The sequence below is a fragment of the Meleagris gallopavo genome, chromosome 13, assembly GCF_905368555.1.
Source record: "Meleagris gallopavo chromosome 13, MGAL_WU_HG_1.1, whole genome shotgun sequence".
Classification (NCBI taxonomy): domain Eukaryota; kingdom Metazoa; phylum Chordata; class Aves; order Galliformes; family Phasianidae; genus Meleagris; species Meleagris gallopavo.
In genome coordinates, this window is record NC_139416.1 from 17114372 (window position 1) to 17135170 (window position 20799).

General features: G+C 59.9%; 1 protein-coding gene across 2 annotated transcripts in view; it reads right to left on the reverse strand.

Annotated features, from left to right (window-relative positions):
* Window positions 1-20799, reverse strand: part of GSE1 (Gse1 coiled-coil protein) — an 87849-nt gene that overhangs the window by 60063 nt on the left and 6987 nt on the right. For both annotated transcript variants that reach the window (XM_085235218.1, XM_085235217.1), the window contains exon 2: window positions 1801-1957. In XM_085235218.1, the coding sequence (XP_085091344.1) occupies window positions 1801-1957 (157 nt within the window). The remainder of the gene's footprint in view (window positions 1-1800; window positions 1958-20799) is intronic.

The window sequence follows — 20799 nt, forward strand, 5'->3', positions numbered from 1 at the left end:
GGTGGTAGCATCACATTGGTGGTCCCCATATCATAGTGCCCATCATATTGACGGTATCCAACACAATGGTGGTAGCATCACATTGGTGGTCCCCATATCATAGTGCCCATCATATTGATGGTATCCAACACAATGGTGGTCCCCCCATATCATGTCGGTGGTACCCAGCACATCAGTGGTACCCATCACATCGGTGGTGCCCATCACAGTGGTGGTACCCATCACATCAGCAGTGCCCACCATGTTAGTGAAGCCCACCACCTCCCTTAGCACTTTCTCCCATCTCCCTCTTCCTGTTCTATTTTAAATTTTTATAGCATTCTTTTCAAAGAATACAGAGGAACAAATGCCCTTATCAGCAATTCTCACAAGGTATAAAGAGTCGCTTTTATCTCACTGCTTTTACTAATCTAGAGCGAGCCGATGCCTGTTAATTTTTTAATTTTCCTAGTGAATGCATTTGTGGCTTTGTCAGCATCCATATACACACGCACACATAAACCCACTCTATTGGCACATGCGTGCTCCCAAAAATGGCCTGGGTTTGGGGAACATCCGCTCCCGCTTTGCATTTCCCATTGTCAGATCCCTGTTTCCCAGTCCCTCTCACTTTGTCAAACCCAAATAATTCGGGCAGGTGGGTTTAATGTCCCCACGGGGCTGTCACCTGCATCCTACACCAGTAGCCAGGAACGCTTGGGCTCTGCGCTCATTGCTGGTGGCACCGGGAGGGGAGCGCGGTGACGAGCACAGCTCTGCTTTTGCAACCACAAAGCAGTTTCATCTACATTGTAAAGTGCTATGTGTCACATGAAGCTCACCAGGACACCCTGGGACGTGCCACCACCTGGGGACATGGCAGTGCTTTGGGGACACCGAGCAGACAGGAGTGGCTGAGGATTCCTGCACCGATATGTCACTGTCACCACACCAGTGGGGGCACAGGGGGGGTTCATCCCCGTCCCCACCGGGCAGGCAGGGCGAGTGCAGGCTGCCCACACGCCGAGCCTGGGGCTGGGAACGCCAGCACCCGGCCGCAGCGTGCAGATGAGATGTGGCAGGCGTGTAACAAGCCATTAGTCACTGTCACCTTTGCCCGGCAGCCACTGGCAGGGTAATAAATCCAACGCTGACTCCAGCAGGCCCGTTCCAGGCCACAGCTCCCAGCTTGTCTCCATGCACCGGGCTGTAAGCAGCTTGCAAATGCAGCCTGCACCCTCTGGGGACGCAGCGCTGGGGCTGCTGCACGGCTGTCTTGGACCCCCCGGTGCTTGGGGCTGGGCTGGGGGCACAGCACCCCCCCGGGAGCCCTAGGGTCGGCTCCCTGCCTGCTGCACCAGGCTGTCCCCAGTGCTGGGAGATGGCATTGGTGGTGGCTGTCTGATCAAGCAGCACGGCACGGTGCAGCAGGGCACGGCACGGCACAGCACGGCATGGCACAGCACGGCACAGCATGGCCTGTCTGGACAGCCCAGCAAACCAGCCAGTCCTGGGAGGCGGCAGGAGGGAAGCACGCATCGTGATGCCTCTCCCAAAAATGCTGCAGCTCCTGACGGACGAGGCAGCCGAGTCCTAGGAGCTGCAGCCCTGCCCAGCCCTGTGGGTCCCCCCTGGTCCCCAGCAGGTCCTGCCCAACGCTGCGGCTCTCCATGGCGCCCGTGGCCTGACTCACTGCCCCAGGGACAGCGGTGCCGCTGGGTCACCTCCCAATCTTCTCATACCCAAAACCACCGGGTGCATTCCCGCTGTTGCCAACAGGGGACAGCCCCTGGGGACCCCCTGCAGCACCACAGCACCTACTTGTGGCTCCAGTGTCCGTTCCCTCTGCATCCAAAGCCGTCCGCTGGTTGCGCTCAGGGCCGATGTCCGTCCCTGGGCTCTCCCTGGTGCTCAGCACCCGGTGCCGGGGCTCGGTGCCTTGCTTTGTAGCGTGCGTCTCGAGGGTAGAAGATGACACCTGGAAGAGAAGCAGCACAGGGACTCAGTGCCTTCTCCCGCTCCCCACCCCAAAAGCAGAGGGCCAAGCGGGGGCACAGACACGCACACAGGATGCTTTTGTTTTGCTGTCAGCAGATGCACGTGGCTGGCGTGGGGCTGCAGCTGGATCCGGGCACTGCTTCCAGCACAGCCAGACAAGAAAGGCTCTGGGGGGAGAGGGCGGGTAGGGGGGGGGGGGGGCCATGAATCAAAGCGGCGTCCCCTCGCCGGCAAGCAGCAGCTGGCTGGGTCGGCTGCTACCGATTACTCAACCGGGCAGTGTTTACTCGAGATCAACAATTCCCCCTTGCCTTTCCTGCTGGCTCTGGGCAGGCGAATGTACCGCACGGTGGGGATGGGCTTTCCACACCCCAACTGCCAAGCAGATTTTACAGCCCTTAAAAAGGGAGATATGTTGCTTTTTAGCTCTCTTTAGGGCTGCCCATGCCCACGCTTGGCTTGCTGGTTGTGCCCATGTCCAAACCACCCAGCTCCCCGCAGCTCCCAGCCCACGGCTGTTGGATCTGTCACCCTCCTGCTCAGCGTGCACACAGAGCACAGCTCGTGCTGTCAGCAGTGCTGTTCATCTTTCATCAAGTGACAGCGAGGAGGCAGAGCATCCCAGCCCCAAGACGGACGCAGCACGGTAATTTTCGCCTCTGGAAGAGATGCATGAACAAAAAAACATCCCTGGGATGGACGCACAGTACCAACAAAGCAGTCCCCAGGATGTTGCATCCGTGCAGCTGCAACAAAGCGCCCTGGGATTCTGCATCCAACAAAACATCCCCGGGATGCTGCGTCAGTGCAGCCCTGCAGTACAGGGACCCCCCCACTCCCCATCCAGGGACCGGGGTTGCAGAAGGAAAGGGTTGACATTGATCCAGTTCTTCTCAGGATTAGTCCTATAAACCTGGAGAGCCTAAGTGAGATGGATGGCACATGAATTTTGCTGGGAAGCCCTCAGACTCAATGAGCCACACATGCGAGCAGCCGTATAAATTTACCGCTCGCTTCCTGGAAAGGTTTAATTTATGGAATCCATATGGCAGCGCCGCGCAACCGCGAGCACTCGGCGCATCCCGTGAGCCCTCAAGTGGCTCCAATTGGCAGAGTGCCACCCTGGCCACCACCACACGCCTGTGGGGTGCTCCTTTCCACCCCGCAGAAGCAGATGGCAGTGCCAATGCTGGGAGCACAGCCCCAGGGTGCAGCCCCAGCAATCCCCTACCTGTGGGCAAGGGAAAGGGTTGGGGCGCGCGTTTGATACCTCCAGCAACTCGTCGTTAATTAGCATTAATCAGCCCCGGTCGCGTGTCGCAGCAGCACTGAGCAACGCGCAATGGGGGAGCAACAGATATGGGGTCAGCTGGGCAGCCTCAATCCCTTCTTTTCCTTCAGGGGGTGTCGAAATGTAAAGAGATGCAGATGGGTTCTGCCAGGCAGCCGGGATCCCCAACTGGGGTCTGTGCCCCCCTAGGTCCCCCAGGGAGGAGCCAGAGACCCCGGTGCGAGCGAGTATTGAGGCACACGGGCCTCCCCCATGCTTTAAGTTCACCCCATGCTATCTGTCAGCAAATCATCCCCGGTTACACAGATAAGGAATAATTGATGCAAAGGAGCCATCTGTTTGAGAACATGGAATATCTGCTCAATTAGGAGGGATCTGTCCACCCAGATAAAGCATCCTCAGAGGGGGGCCGTGTCCTCAAAGCCTCGCTCCCAATTAGGGCTGAGCCGGGTGCTCCCCTGTTTGCAGCACCCCGAGGTGCTGGGCAGAGCGAGAGCACAAAATCCCAAATACCTGAGCCAGGAGGTGATCCCATAACACAGAGCAGCCGTGCCACAGCCCGAGGCCCGCGGCGAGGTGACATCGACGTGACATTGCTACGTGACGTTATTAACACAGAAAGAATTGAGCTGTCAGGCAGGCGGCGGCCGCTCGCCCTGAGCAATCACTGCCCTATTAATACCTGCCCAGGGGAGAGGGGCAGGAGGCAAAAGCGGGGAGAAAAGGCTCAAAGCAGAGCCAGGGGAGCGATGCTCAGCGCCGGGCGCAGCATCCCTACATCCCTCCTCCCCACGCACCGGCCAAGGGATCGCTGCTTCTGCACCCATCACTGCGTACCCACAGGCTTTGGGATGGTTTCTGGGGTAGGAAAGCGAAGGGCATGTGTCCACAGGTCCCATAGCCTGAAAAGCAGAGGGTTTTCCCCTAAAAGCACAGCCTTGCTGCATGGTCCCCCCACGGGGGTGGAACATGGCAAGGCACCATGGTGCCCACCAGCCCCCGCTGCTGTGTTTCAAGTTTCTGAGCCGTGTTTGCTCGCAGAAAGTTGGAACCTGCAATTACAACCGTGATAACCCGTAATTAAAAAGAGGAAGGAGAAAAATAAATTATAAAAAAAAAAAAAAAAGAAACAAAAAGCTCCAAAGGGAGCTGATGGTATTAACCCTTCTCGTGTTGGGGATGTGCCCAAGCCAGGTGGCCCCCACGCACTGGCACTGCTGGGATGCAGGGAACATGGGGTGATGCTGAGCATCCCGACAGCGGTCAGCATCCCACCCACCACACCCCCACGTCGTGGGCACCCTGTGTGGCACGGCACGGCGCCCGCGTGGGCACGGCGGCGGCTGCACCGTGTGTCACCACGGGGCTGTGGTTACCACCGGGATCCCACACGATCTGCTCGTGTTCACCCTGCAGGACCCCGAGGAACACAGCCTGACCCCAGTGCCCACCTCCATCCCACAGGACCCCACGGCGTGTCCCTGCGGTGTGCCCCCCCCCCCCCCCCCCATCCCGGTGACATGATCTCACCCGACGTCACCGCAGAGATGGTGACAGCGAGCTAACGAGCTGCAGGCAGCAATTTGGGTTATATATAGTCCCAAAGAGACAGCGGCTAATTGCCCCAGAGCGCAGCGGGGTCGGGGCACTGGGGGGGAAGGATGGGAGCCCGGCATGTGCTCAGCCCCCACCCCAGGGCATCACCCGAGGCTGGGGGGGGGGTGCAGGCATCCCCCCATCCCTCCCCTAGCTATTCTAGCCCGGCTTTGTGCCCAACCCTAAGCGGCTTTACCTAAAGCTGCCGTCCCAGCCTGTCCCAGCCAACGGCCCTAAGGAGCTTTCATCCCCTCATTAAGGGGTTTGGGGCCGAGGGGCGCAGCACCCAGCACACACCCCACCCTCCCCCCATCCCCAACCAGCTGCTTGGGGACACGGGGCGGGCGGAGGGGGGTCCCATTGTGGCAGCCCCCAGCCCTGCACGGCAGCTGCCAGGCGAGGTGGCGGGCGCGCAGATGCGGCCCCGCGCAGCCTAAATTGTTTGCCAGCTTCCTCGGGGCAGCACAATGGGGGCCGCGCAGGCGGATCCGGGGTCAGGGGTGAGAACAGCAATAAGTGGTTTATGCCTTTTGTGAAGAGGCTGAACTGACAGCTCAGTGGATTAACAAAGACGTCCTCTGTTCCCGGGCAGGTCATGTGGAAAGCACTGAGACGACCCCTGTCACTTCTTTTTTTTGCAAGAACAGACATTTGTTCGCGAGCGAGCGGGGAGGTGATGGAGGGGGAGGCGAGGGGGGGGTGGCCGCCCGCTGCAGGCTTCCTCCAGCCCTGCTGCTGCTGCCGCCGCCTGCCCTGGCCGAGCCCCGTCCCTTCCACGGCCCCCATTTCCTCGGTTTTCTCAGGTCATGGGATTTGCCATTTGGCAGAGATGCTGCTGCTGCACCTCAAGCTGTACGTGCAGGGTGGGAGCCCGGTGCAGCCCCGACCACGAGGACACACAGCTCTGTCAGCTCTCTCTGCCCAGGGAAACTGAGGCAGGAACACCGCCACCACCGCTCCCAGCACCAGCAGCAGAGCTGTGTGCACGGGGACACCCAGTCCCATCAAACCCACAAGGATGTCCCCAAGGCTGTGCTGCGCACTGACCTCACAGCCATCAGGCTTCAAAAAGAACAGATGAAATAGGGCCGCTCCTCCCCAGGCACTCCGCTTATCCCCCTGATCCCCAGCTGTCCCTGTAGCTTCCATCTTGCCCTGAATACGACCTGTGGCTCCAGAGGGGGACCCAAATTCTGCATCCACCCACCCCACGCAGGGCAGAAACCCTTTGGGAAGTTCTGCTGCTCTGCTCACTCCCACCCTCCTCATCACAGACACAGCACAGGGACACGGCAGCACCATACTCACCCACCTCTGCCTGCAGTGCTGTCCCATCCCCGCGGGCACACGGCACTCCCCAACGCATATATACCTGCCCATGCTGCCCAAAGGGGCTTTTCACTCTGGAAAACCCCTCCTGCCCCACAGCAGCTCATGTTTTTGGGACATTCCCAAAACCATGCCAATCCCATTGCACAAAGGCATGGCATCCTGATCAAACCTCCCCAGGGACAAGGGGACGTGGGGTGGCTTTGGGCATGTGGCAGCATCCCAGCGCCACCCAGTAGGACCTTCATTAGGACACCACTGGGACACCAAATGGGGACACCTCTCCTGGTGTCTTGGGGAGAACACAGGCAGGGCAGGATGCCCACAGATCCCGATGGGTGCCATGCAGCCGTGCCCAGGGGCCACACCATCAGCATTAAAGACTCAGTGCCCCCTATCCTCCATTCTCATCCGGCTGCACAGCTCAGCCTGCTGTTCCCAGCTCCCTCCTGCCATCTAAAGACAGACTTACAGCAAGCTGCACATTAAACACACACCATCTGCAAGGGAGACCTGAAGGCAAGCTAACACCTGTGGTGTGCCCTCAGCACGGCACCGAGCACCCCAGCACACACCCAGCCCCTGGGTAGGGCTCTGCAGGCACCCAGTCCCTTGCTGTCCCCAGTTATGGAGGAAGCAGGAGGAATGAAGGGCAGGGAGGAGAGATTCTGCCCCAAAAGCAGGCAGGGAGGATGGGGGAAGCCAGGGCAGAGGGTCCCCATTAGGGTGCAAGGGGGCCCCCGACTCAGTGTGCTGATGCATTGCAAAGGGTCACAGATCCCTGCTCAGGTCAGCAGGGAAGGGAGCCAAGGAGGCTTTCCGCCTGCCGGGCCTGCTCCCACCAAGCAATTTATGGCCAAGACTTTGCAACAGGCTGAGTAATTAGTGTTGGGAGGAGAAAAGGCTGAATCAGCACCCAGCAATCAGCACCGAGGGGATGGGGCTGCAAGAGTAGGGACTGCATGGCCCTGAGCTGGGGGGGCTGTGGGACTGATCCAGCATGCAGCTCAGCATCCCACCCCAAAAAATAGCCCCCTGCCTGTGGACCAAGCACCTCCAACAGTTGTTCCCCAAAGGTGTGACTTTGGAAACACTCTAGCAAGCTGCTCCCTACTACACAAGAAAGCTCCCATCCTGCTTGTTTGAACAGAAGCTCTGTTCCTTTCTTTGCATTCTGGAGAGAGATGTTGCAGCATCAGGATGCTTGAGATCCAGGGATCCCTAAGCCCAGGGATCCCCAAGCCCAGGGGTGCTTGAACCATGGGATGTTCGAGTCCCAGGATGCTCAAGGCCAGGGTTCCCCAAGCCCAAGGATGCTCGAACCCCAGGATGCTGGAGCCCCCACCAGCCGTGCCCAGCAGCTGTGGGGCATTCGCAGCTGCAATCGATGCACACGGTTGGGAGGAGCGGTGCTGGCTGCCTCCTGCCTCCGTCTGCTGCCTGGTTTTACGAGGGCCATTTCCAAGAGGTCGCTGGAAATAGATTTTTATCACCTCGAGATAAATATCGTTTATGATGACATTACTGCTCTGAGCGGTTGCAGGGAGGCGGGAGGAGAGGTGGGCAGGCTGCACCCGCACACAGCCCCCAGCCCCATCCCTATCCCCGTAGGTTTGGGCAGCGCTGAGACCCGACACCATCCATCTGCCCGGGCAGCACGAGCAGAGGGAGCCGCACCATTAGCCCCGCGCACCATTAAGCACTTAAAAAGCCATTGGGATACACTGCACCATTAGGTGACAAGCGAGCTGGGAGGGGACGGATGCGCAGGCAGCGGGTATCCAAGCAGGGGGCAGGGCGTCTCATCATGCTACCCAAAGTGGGATGCCCCATGAGCCCCCCCCCGGAGCAATGCCTGGGGAGGGGGAGCAAACACTGTGTTGGGAAACCAGGGGCTTTCAGGCTGACGCATCGCTTGTGCAGCCAGCAGGCACCTCCCCAGAGGGACTTTTTCACCAGGGCCACGCTGACAGCAAACCACACGGTCCCTCTGGGTTCCCCCAGGCCAGGCTTTGCCGTAGGGATGGTGCCAGCATGGAGGTACAGAGCAAAACCCACCGCAGGGCTGAGGATGGCAAACTCACGACAGCAGTGGCACCACTCCCAGCACGGCTCCCGGCCCAGCAGGGCTGGCAGGAGGACGGCAGCCAAGCGGTGCCCACAAGGAGCCGCCTCTGGAAAAGGGCACGGTGATGGGCAGGGGGCCAACAGCCACCCTGCAACCCACAGCCCGGCCACACACAACGCTGGAGCCGCCCGCCTCCGGGCCAACAATCGCTCCTTTCAGTGGGCATCCAGCACCAGGACCGTGCAAAGCCCTGGGGAAGAGCAGAGCCTGAGGCTGGGGTGGTGGCACAGAGCCTGCAACGCGAGGCACAGAGCAACACGAGGCACAGAGCAACCCTCGCCCGCAGGCAAAGCGAGCAGCAGTGCCAGCCTGCACCAGGAACCCCATCTGCTCTGCTCGGGGCTCTCTGCGTCCTGCCCCCAGCCCATCTCTCTCCAATCCCATACACCGCACCCCAGCCCCGTTGCAGATTGTCCCTGCTGCAGCGACGCCCCGCTGTGAAATGGGGTTTGTCCCCACCACCACTCCGTGGCTCCTGGCACAGAGGAGCCAGAGTAGAGCCAGAGCGTGTTGACAGGGTCACGGTGACCCTTCTGTCCCAAAGCCCAGCGCTGTGGCTTGGCCAGCTCCATCCCAGCCTGCATGGAGGGACTGCAGCAGTGGGGGGCTGGAAGGGATGCTTCTGAAACAGGCCCACCAGAAACAGGCATCCCCTGGGGTACAGCATCCTTTAGGGGCAAGCATCCTTTGGGGATCAGCATCCCTTGGGGACCAGCTGCCCTCAGGGACTGGCATCCTTTGGGGTCCAGAATCCCTTGGTGATCAGCATCCTTTGGGGATCAGCATCCTTTGGGGATCAGCATCCTTTGGGGTTCAGCATCCTTTGGGGATCAGCATCCTTTGGGGATCAGCATCCTTCGGAACCTCAGCATCTCCCACCTCATCCCCTGCCTCAAGCAAGGTGCTGAGAAGGAAGCTTTATCCTCCCACCAAAACAAACAAAACAAAAAAAAAAACCCAAACAAGGATTATGCTGCCCACGGAACCAGAGAAACACCCCCAGTCCCTTCACCCCCCCTCAATCACCCCGGAGCAGATCCAAAAGACTCAACCACACCAGCAGCACTTTGCAAACTTTGCAGCAAGTTCCCAACAGCTCAGGGTACCACAAGAACCCCCACTGCCTGCCACGCTCCCCCCATGAATTCCCACCCACGTGTTCCCCCCCCCCCAAAAAAAATCCACGTCCCCAAGCAGACCGACGGGCACGCAACAAGTCCTGGGGAGGGGATGGGGGGGGAGCACATCCCTCTCCCACCAATGCCCACAATGGGGGCGTGGAGGCCCCCCCCAAATCCTTCTGTAGGGCCAGGGGCCACCTGCGTGTCACCTACCTGCGTGGCACAGCCGGAGGGGACGAGCAGTGACCCCGTGGTGGCAGCGGAGCAGGGAGGAGGCACGGCTGCATGCACACAAATCTGGAGCTGCCGGGGAGAGCCGGGCGAGAGGGAGGGGAAGTGGGGGGGTGAGGAAGGGGGGGGGGGGGGGGAGGCAGGGAAATTAATAAGGAAGGGGGGGGGAAAAAAAAAAAAAGGCAATGTGCCCCCTCCTCGCAGTGCCTCCCCCCCCCTCCAGCCCCGGGGGGGCTCGCCAAGGTGCCTGTGGGGTGGCTGGGGAGGATGGAGGGGGGGGGGATCAAAGGCTGGCGGGGGGGTCTGGGCAGCCAGCGCTGCCTGCCACAACAAAGAGCCAGACACAACAAAAGCAGCATATGGCCAGAGCCGCGCGGGGCTGTAAATTAAACATAAAGGGAAGATTAGATAATTAATGAGCACTCCCGGGCCGGCCTGATGGGGAGGGGGCTGCCTGCAGGGGGGGGGAGCCCCGCACAGAGCCCTGGGCATGGAGGGGGGGGGTCCTGGGGGGCACCTGTTGGGAGGGAGCTGCAGCCTCGCCAGCTGCTCCGGGCGCAGCCTAAGAGGATTAGAGGAGGCTGCCCGCCCCCAAAAGACCCTAACCTGCAGAATGGAGCCTGGGGGGGGGGGCTGCCTCCGTGCCCCCCCCAGTATATTGCTCCCCAAAGGGGTCACCTGCATGGATGCTGAACGTGGAGGCAGGGCTCAGGCTGCTCACCCCCCTCTAAAATATAAACCACAGGAGGGGAAACTGAGGCAGGCAGGAGGCAATGTGACGGCCGGGCCGTGGCACAGCTGGGGGCCATAGGCATGGCATTATTTCAGCACAGCATTTTTTCAGCACGGCATTATTTCAGCACAGTGTCCGACTGCACAACCCCTCTCCTTTTTCTAAAGGTGGTGTTCTCCCTTTTTTTTTTTTTTTTTTTTCTTTATTTCTCCCCAAAATACCAAGTTAGAGGGGTGCACGACGCTGGATCCGACCCTCGGTATGGGAGATGGGGAGGTAGCTTGTCCCCAGAGCACCTTGGCTATAGGGATGTCCCACTCAGCACCAGGGATGCTGTGAGGGGGTGCCAGGAACGCAGCCCCAGCCGAGGGGAAGGAGTTAATCCCATTATTGGCAGCTCACAGATGGTGGCTGTAGCAATTCCCCTGCTTAGCAGACTTAGGAGATAACGCAGGAGGGGTGGGGAAGGAGGCAAGGGAGGAGCCATGCCCCCCCCCCCAGACACACACACAAGGGCTGCACCCCCTCCTTGAGCCTGCAAGTGCTGTGGGTGCTGTCCTCAGCCACCAGCTGCACGCCAAGGGGACAACTGACCAAAGGCAGGGACACATGGACCCCACTGAGAACATCAGGGGGATTTCTCTGGGAACCCCATTCAGAACCTCACTGTCAACCTCATTGTAGACCCCACTGGGATCCCTATTGGGGACCCCAATTCAAACCCCATTGGGGATCTCCTTGGGGACACCACTGGGAACTCTACATCGCAGACCCATTGTACTCCTGCCCAATGACCAACCCCATTTCCAACCCCACTGCCCTGCAAGCAGCTCTACGTCCAAATGGCCATGGGCCGACAGGGAGGTCCCTGTTTCCCTGGTATGGGAACATTTCTACAGCTGCTCCCAGCACAGCAGAGGTGGCACCAGCACTATGGGATAAGGGAGGGTTGGAAAATGCAGGAAGGAGGCACCACCAGCTATATGGCAAAAGCATCAAGGTGACAATTCCCTATCCACCCCTACCAAAGCCACCCAATGTCCCCTAAGGACAAAGGGTGAGTGCCATCACCGAGCCCAGCACGTGCCAGGTGACAGCTATACAACCACGGAGCCTTGGGGACACTGCAAGGCAGCCACCCCCAGCTGTCCCCATTGCACGCCCCACTCCTCACTACCCCCCCACAGGACCCTGGGCCTGGGGAGGACACACGCATGATGTCCCCTAGCAGAAGGCACCACGTTGGCATGCTGGAGGTTGCCACAGCAATGGGAAAATGGGAATCTCAGTGGGAACAGGGAGAGTGTGACACTGTAGGGGGTCCATATTCTCTGTCCCAGGGGGGGAGATATGGATGCAACAGCCCTGTTGGGGGTCACAATGTGCTCAGCACTTCCACGTGGGTGACCCACACTGGTACCTCATGCCTTGGGCATCCCCCTGCTGCAAGCAATGGCACAGGGGAAAAACACCTTTGGTAGAGCTTTGGGGAGGAAGAGGGACAGTCCCAAAGCCTTTGTGACACAGAGAGGCTAAAGAGGACATGGGATTGCCCCAGTGGCCACCGTAGGGTTGGGATGCTGGCTGCAGGGCTGCCTGGAGGGAGCACAGGCAGAGCCTGGCTGCTCCCCACCCCTCTGTGCCTCAGTTTCCCCTACACCAGCAGCACACAGAACACAATGGATGGGTTCATGGCTCAACCAGACAAACAGGAGCAAGCTGCCCATCCGGGAGCATCCTCCACACCTGTCACACCACCCCAACCCCACCTCAGTGCTGGGCCCCCCTGCCCAACCCCAGCAGCTCCCCAGTGCCGGCCGCTCTGCAGCGCGTGTGCCTCACTAATCTGCCCATATGGAACACGTCCCTTTAATCTGCGCCCATATGGAGGCTGGACAAAGCCCTCACAAATCCACCCTGGGGATCCCCCGGCTCCTGTTGCACTGTGCACCCCCCGAGCATCCTCCTTTAGCAAAGCAGCCAAACCCCCATCCCTCAAATCCCCCCCAGCTAAGGGATGCTCTGCCCCACCGATGCTTTACCCACCCCCCAGCGCCCCAGTTCCCACCCATGAGCACAGCAGTGATCTGTCAGATGGGAGCAGACAGGTTGGGGCCTGGAGCTGCCTTCCCTGCCAGCCCAGACAGCGCTCCCCAGGGATTAATACCACCATGTAAATATTAGATACTTTTGTCTCCTCCGAGACCAATTACACAAATCGTGGCAGCTCCCGCAGGACTCCCTGCTCCTACTTACTGTATCATCATTAACAGCTTATTAGAGAACAGCTGCTCAAAGGGGGGGGGGGGGGAGAGAAAAAAGAAAAGGAGGAGAGGCAGCAAGGAGATGTGCACGTAGCAGGACATGTAAGGTGACCTCTGCTCTCCCCCTGCCCCATCCCTGCTGTGCCACTCAGTGGATGGGCCTCTCTGCATGCAGCTCCAGGGACCAACAGACTGGGACCCACTGGGAGGAGGTGCTCCACGGGTGTCACGTTGTGCGGGATGGAAAGCCCCAAAGGGACAGAGACTACAGGAGCAAAGCCTTCGAAATGCTTCGCGCCCAACCTGCGTGGGAGCACGTGGGGGTCCTTTGGGGGCCTGGAAGGAGGGTATCCCCCAAACTTTGGGTGACTGAGGGCAATGAGAGGGTGGTACAAGCGGACAGGAGGGGGCACACGGGGATAGGAGAGTGGCACAAAGGGACCAGAGGGTGACAAAAGAGGAAAGGAGGGTGGCACAAGAGTACGGGACCAGGACACTGCGCTGAAGCACCGTGCTGTCCTGGGGATGCTAGGGGGCAGTTTGGGACGAGCCCACCCAGCACTGGGCGAGAGCATCCCTAAATCAATCACAGCAGCATCAAAAGGCAAAGTTAATTTGGAAACGCATGCTCCTTGCTCTCCTTAAACGCAGCAGTGATACCAGCTTGGGGGGGCGGGCTCAGGACCCCTCCCAAGGGGCCATTAAGGAGCGGGACCGGAGGGCGCTCGGTGCCGAGGTTGGGGGCAGCGGCCCCGCAAGGCGCTCGAAGGGCGGTGGCGCCCCCTAGCGGCCGCACGCGTTAGTGCAAGCGCCGGCTGCGCGCGGGGCGGTCAGGCTGCTGCCCCCAACCCAGCCCCACAGGGGACGACAAAAGGTTCTGGGTCACCATCTGTGTCCCCCCCCCAACCCTGTACTGCTTCCCGGGGAGGCACAAGGGCTGCATGGGACAGATGCGCTGAGGTTTTTTTTTTGGGGGTGGTTATAGCAACGCGAGTGCCCTGAGTGGCGAAGGGGGGGACCTCCCCAGGGCTGCGGGGCACAGGGAGGTGTCAGCTTCCCGTCTGATTGCTAATTATCCTCGTTATTCCGTGTCAGACACTGGCTGAAGCACCGGAGCGATTTGCTTTCTCCCTGTAATTAGGCACGGCGCAATTAGCAGCTCATTCAAGTTCAAACTCCGCGTCCTTGCGACCTTCCCAGACCTGAAATCACGTCCCTACTCGGCCCCCTCTGCCCCCCATCATCTCCCATCCATGTGCCATGCCCCATCCCGGGTCTCCCCTCCTCGTAGGACTCGAGACGGGGCACCACATCTTGAGGCAGCAGGAGGACACCCCCCGAAATCCCCCCAAACAAGCACAGTGCCCCCTCCCAGGGGCAGGACAACAGCCTGGAGGGAACTGGGAAACCCACAGGTGTTGAAGGAAGGATGTGTGACCCACAGGTGAGCACCCAGCCAAAAGCACCGATGGCTTCTGTGCTCCCAGCAGTGGGATGGGATGCTCAGCCCCCCCCAAACCAGGAGCTAATTAATGCTGCTGCTCAGGCAGAGCTCATTAGCGCTGGTGCAGCATCGCGCTGCCCTTCCCAGCAGAGAGCAAGGTCAGCACATGGGGATGTGGCACAGAGAGGGATGGAGCTCATAGGGCTGTGTCCCCACCAGCACCACGAGAGGTTTTCCTGTGAGAGGGTGTTGTCTGGGGAGCTAACACCATAGGGAGAGAAAAAAAAAAAAAAGAGAGAAAAAGGGGAAGAAAAAAAAATAAGGGGAGGGGGTGGAGAAAAAGCCCCGCAGAGCTCGAACAAGAGGGAGCAGCAGCCAAGGAAAGCAGAGGAGTCAGCCAAATGCTTCGCTCCGTGGCAGGGAGGGCGCGAGTGGGCCGCCCTGTAAATGTTTTGAATTTCCAAAACAGGAGGGAGAAGCCAAGAGCTGCCGAGCTGCCGTGTGTGCCAAGAGGGACAAAGGGCATCGCTGCCTGGCGCCTGGCCCCGGCCCTGTGGGGGGCTCTGCTGGTGTGGGGCAAAGCAGCTCCACGGGCCACCCCCCAGGTCAGGGGTAACCATAGCGGGAGGGGATGCTGAGGTGCTGGGTGGGTGCTGGGCTGTGGTAGTTGGATGGGGGTCCTATGGACGTGGAGGTGGGACGTGGGTGCACAGCCACTGCTATAGCGTGGATTTGGGGTGGCCCAACAGAGAAATTCAAAGCTATGGGATGCTCTGCTGCCAATCCCCCACCAACCAGGAATGGGGAAATGCACATGAGTGGCCCCATCCCGAAATCCCCAAGGTGCAGGGCCCTAAGCCTATCCCAGATTGCATGCAGGACGCTGCACAGGCGGTCCATCCCCAGTATGGGGACCCCCCTCTGGGACCTTGTAACCATGTGCCATGGCAATGGGCAAGGAGGCGGGGGCAGCACCCACAGGAACGCCAACAGCACAGCCCCATTCCACGGGTTATCAGCTTACACTGTAGCCTCCCATACCCCCCCAAAGCCCAGCCCACCCCGTCCTGCCCTCAGCCCCATTGCCAGCCTGCCCCCAGGCGAGCCCCCCAGCAGCATTCCTGCAAGGTACCGCAGGGCTGGGAGCGGGCAGGGAGACAATATAGGGCCTATGCGGCCTCCTCGCAGCCAGATGTGTGTTAATAAGGCAGCTGCCCCCTAAGCTAATAAGGTCACTCACTGGCTCCAGCAAGACGAGCAAACAAGCGGGGGTTTGGCTGCGGTACAGCCGCACTTGGCACTCGCCGCGCGTCGGCTTCCTGAATTCTTGCTGCCTTGCAGAGCAGAGCACGGAACAACCCCACAGCCCACCCTTACAGCACCCCACATCCAGAGCCTGCATCCCACCGGGACGGTGGGGACACCCCTACCACCACCACCACCCCCCCCCCCAGCAGTGCTGTGCTGCAGTACTGCCCAGGAAAACCCCTGGGGAATGGCTGCAGAGGATTCCGACATATTTTCCCAGCAGCTACACCTCGGTGAGCCCCCCTCCCTCCCCTCCCTGCCCCAATCATGGCGCCTCCGACTCCCTTTGTTTTAATATCATAAAGCAAGCCAGATGCCGGCTTTAATCCCCTCAGCTGGTGAGGATTTGCAAACACATGAGGAGGCAGAGCTGCTGCTCCCCGGCCCCACGGCGCGCTGCGAGCCCCATCTGCCGCCTGGGGAAGGGGAGCTGCCCCTGTCACTGCCTCTAGTTGCACACCCTTTTATTCTGGGGGGGGCTGGGGAGGGGGTTCCAGCTCCTTTCTCCAGCAGAGCACAGAGCAGCCCCAGCGATGGCCCCGCACTCAGGGTAACGGGGATGCTGAGATGGGCCAGCAAAGGTGATGCGCAGCAGCGAAGTCGCTGCCATCAGGGCTGGAGCATGGGTCCACGTACAGAATCCTAGAGTGGCCTGGGTTGAAAAGGATCACGACGATCACCTACTTTCAACCCCCTGCTACGTGCAGGGTCACCAACCAGCAGACCAGGTTGCCCATGTCCCCAGCAGACCCAACCTCCATGCACATCCTTGGCTGTTGCTGCTCCCCCAGTGCTGCAAAAGCATACAGATCGGCCCAAACTGCCCCGAATCCCTCTGTTTTTTTTTGACTGGTTTCTGTCTGTTTGCTTGAGGGCAAGTCGCTTTTTTTTAAGAGCAGGCTCTCCTCCGTCCCACTTAGCAGCCAGGAGTTCAGAGGCAGCAGAGCTCAGTGCTTGAAAATGACGCCTTGTTTGCCAAGAAATCATCCCAAGGAACAAAATAATAATATATACATATATATATATATATATATATATATATATATATAAAAGGCTCCAAAGATCATTAAATCCACCCAGCAGCAGCCCCCTCGAGAAGCCCACCCCCTCCTCAAACCACCAAAGCCCAGCTCCCAGGGCTCACATTGCTGCCCCCAGCCAGGAACGGTGCCACCCGTCACCGTATGGGGCTGCAGAGGGCTCAGCCCTTGGCCCTGCAGGGATGCTGCAAGGGATACAGTGAAGATGGGGGGCTCCAGCCCTACAGGCACAGGGATGCCACTCCCAGCCCCTCTCCAAGCTCCGGGGCTGGCAGAGGGGATGCTCCATCCCGGCACCATCACTTCCAGTGCTTGGCAAGGAAGGGGAAAAAGGAGGGGAGAGCAGAGCAGCAGTACCATGCCAGCCTCCCCTGCTGCCACCTCCTCCCCCCTCCTGGCATCCCCCTTCACTCCCTGCAGCCTCCCAAAAAGCCAACGTCTCCACGCACCCCTCCAGCCAAGGGGATGGGAATGTGGAAGCAATTGCGCTTGGCAAGGCAGCAACAGTGAGTCAAAAACAGTTGTTTGGCTTGTCAGCCACCCAGGCCCCGCAGCACTCTTGTTTGCCTTCGCCTGCCTTAACCCCTTCCCATCCCAATCCCCAGCAGCCCCCCGGCCCCACTACGTGGGGACACCCCCAGGTCAGCGGGATGACGCACAGCACTCCCTAAGCAGCCCCAGTGGGATGCTAAGAAGCTCCTGGCCCCGAGGAGAGCACCTCCATCCCACCCAGCCCATGGTGGGGACCCCACCTGCCCCCCCCCGAACATCCCTCCAAACGAGGCCGTTTGGGACATTCAAGCAAATCCCAGACTGCTTCCCCACCAGCTCCTCCCCTGCCTGCCACATGGCAGCGAGGCCACGAAAGCATCCTAAGCAGGGACACAGCCACGTGCCTGGGGCTTTCCTTCATCCCTGGGTGGCCCCGATTGGGGGAACCTGTGCCAGGCACAGCACGTCCCCCCCTCTGACAGCATCACAGCCCATTTCCATCTATGCCACCCTGACTGGGGACCCATCCAGCCCTCTGCCCAACCCCCCCCCCCCAGCACCCATTGGGACCCCAATCCCAACACCCAACTAGGAGAACAAGGGTATATCATAGGGAATCCTCCACAGATAGGGGCTGCTCTACTCCTCCCTTTGCTTTCCACCCTTAGGACACCCCAAAAGCACAAGAGGGACAGGGGGTGAGGGAAAGCCACGCGCATTGGGGGGGGGGGGGCACACAATACAGGATGCTGGAGCCAGGGATGCAGTAAGGGGGAGCCAAGCTGTGCGCAAGGGAGAGGGGAGGAGGAGAGGTGCTGGATGACCAAAGTCATTGAACGTTTTTTGGCACGCCTCTCACCCCCCCCTCTCCACCTCCTCCCCCCCCCCGGGTATCCTGGCCGCTGGCCCAGCTCAGAGCTGAACTTAAACAAACTCCTGTTGCAGCCATCTGCTTGATTTTAAAATAAATCAAACAATCTGTTGAGCCGTGGGTGATCAAATTTCCATCTGTGCGGACGCCTGCTCGCCTCCTCGGAGCCTCCGCTTGCCTCTACCAGCCAACCACTCCTGGCAGCATGTGGCCTCCCTAATTCCTCCAGGAAAGGGAGAAACCGGACCTCCCCCCCCCCACCCCCCCCCATATACACACCCCCCCCAGCTCCCAAAACCCAGCGCTATTTTTGCAACCGCCCACCCAACGGATTCTGGATTTCAACAGGAACGAAACATGGCTGGGTTAAGGAGGTGGTGGTGGGGGGGGATCCCAAGAGGGCTGGAGCTCACCCATACGGGGGGGATTCCTCATCCCCTCTCGGTCCAGCACAGAAAGGGGCCGAGGGGATTAAAAATAAAAGGGCAGCAGCTGCTGGGAGCCGGCCCTGAGTTGGCCCGACGTGCTGCTGGCTGCAGGAAAGCGGCCCCACACCGCCATGAATAGCAGCTGTGCAGCCAGTAATGTGTGGCTGTCCCCACAACAGGGACACAGGGTGCACGTCACCTCCAGGTGCCAGGTCCTGAGCCAAAGGAATGGCTGTGGGGTGCGCCGGGCGCCTTTAGGGGCTGCAGGACCCCAGCCCCAATGCAGCCATGGGGAACAAGGGACCCACGTGGGCACAGGCAAAGTACTGAACGTGCTCTCGTTGAGTCCCTGCTGGCTCTGCCCTTCCTTCTGCTCAGAAGGAGAAGGGAAATGCAGCAAAAGGGCAAAAAGGGAGGGATGGGAAGGAGAAATGGGTGATGGGGAGGTTGGAGCATGGATGGCACCAGGCAGAGCGCAGCAGCTGGGGCGCACTGAGAGCAAGGTGGTAAGGGAGAGGGCCAGCCCAGCAGCAGGCAAAGCCCAACGCACCACGGAGGGTTGGAAGGACACGGGGTTATGGCAGGGCAACGCATTGCCCGAGGTCTGCAATGCCATTTGCCACAGAGCAGAATCAGCTGTGAGGAAGAGGAGGCGTGGGGGCACTGTGAGCCCACTCCTGCGCTACGGAACCAACCTCTCCTTCACGCACGGTGCTGAGCCCCGGCAGCACAGCTCACTGCTGCAAATATCCAACACTGGGGGGGTTTGGGAGCCAAACCCAAGCACAGTGCAGGTGAGCAGAGGGTCAGTGACCACGCGGCAGAGAAGTGTCCCCATGGTGGGGGCAATGGGAGCATCCTCGGCCAGAACCACAACATCCTCCTTACTGCAATGCCACCATGTCACCCACCCTGGGGACACTCCCTGCCCCAGTGGGGACCCCCATGGAAAAACCCCATGCCCAGGGATGGGACGGGGCTCCCCAAAGGGGTGCTGGGTGCACAGCGGTGACTGCAAGGAGCAGGTTGCACTGCACCAGCAATAGTGGGAACAGAGGGGGGGGGGGGAAAAGAAAAGAAAAAAAAGAAAAAAAAAAAAGAGTAATAACACACCACCACCAAACCCCTTTTTGGAAGAGGAAAGACGTGACAGGACCTGGCTGAGAAGCAGGAGAAAGCCCAGATTTCCTCATTACTGTGCAGATGTTCTGGACTGAAAACAGAAGACAGCAGGAGCACACTCAGCCCCCCCTCCCAGGACACCGCAGTCAGGGCATCTGTGCTCCATCCAGAGGCAGCAGCAGTGGCTCCAGCCCTGTCCTCCCCCCCAGACCCACCACCCTGGGGGCCACCCACACCCCAGAGCCGTGGTGGTGGTGGTGGCAGCCAGGCCCTGTCCCTGCATGGGGTTGACCTTGGCACGGTCCCCTCCCACCCCCCCAGAGGACTGAAGGGCTCTGTGTGCAGCGTGTTTGCGCTCACAGCGGTAATCCAGGGAGGGGGGGGGAGAGGGAGAAGCAAACGCAGCTGTTGAAGCAGTGCAGACAGGGAGGGAGGTACACATACATGCTCATCCTGGGCAGGGCGATAGCCACCATCACCAGCTCTTGATCATCAGCTGACAAAAAGCTGACCCAAGAACACACTGCAGGCAGATGGGTTGGATGGTGCCCCCCCCCTCCCAGGGCACTGGAGACGCCTTGTGCAGCTGTCTGTCTGTCCATCTCTCCCTCTCCATCCATCCCTGCAGCCACAAACCTCCCAGCAAAAGGTTGGGTTGGCCATCACCAAAGCATCTCCAGCTCTGAGGGCACTGGCACAACCCCAGAGTTGGAAAGAGGGGGGGGGACCACATCACCCTGGGACACAGCCCTGAGGAAGAGCATTTGACACACACGGGCTCCACGCATCCTGCTAACGATGCACTAAGTCAGCCACAGTGCCCACTGAGTGCTGACAGACCACCTGTCCCCTGCTGAGGATGGTCCTTCTCCTCCCACCCCTACCGCAGCATCTGATGTCCCCAGCAGCCACAAGTGTGCCCAAGAGATGGAGCATGCCCAAAGCCCACCCTGAGCCCCACTGATGTGAGCATCCCCTGTTCCCATCTGTCACCCCCCCAGCCAACCCCATGGGAAGCAGCAGGAAGCAGCAGTGTGGGACCAGACGGTGATTTCCTGAGGCTGTGCACAGGGCCAGGAGGAGCACCAAACACCAGGCTGACCCCACAGAGCCCCCACACTGCCAAATCCGGAGGCTTTCACCCCACAGCAAGCTCCCAGCACACAGTGGGGCTGAGTCAGGTTGCACAGCACAGAGGACATCCAAGGGGCTGCACTGTGTCTGGGAGCAGCAGACCCCCATAGCAGCAGAAACACTCCAAAGCTGAGCGCCAGCCCCGAGCTCCTACACCTGCAGTGCAAATAAAAGTGCGCCCCCAGCCCCAATTCACATGGGCCACTGGATGCCCCCCTGCAAGCACAGTGGTCACTATGTGACACAAGCCAGCCACGGGGGTCCCAGCACACTCTGAGAAGGTCTGAAGG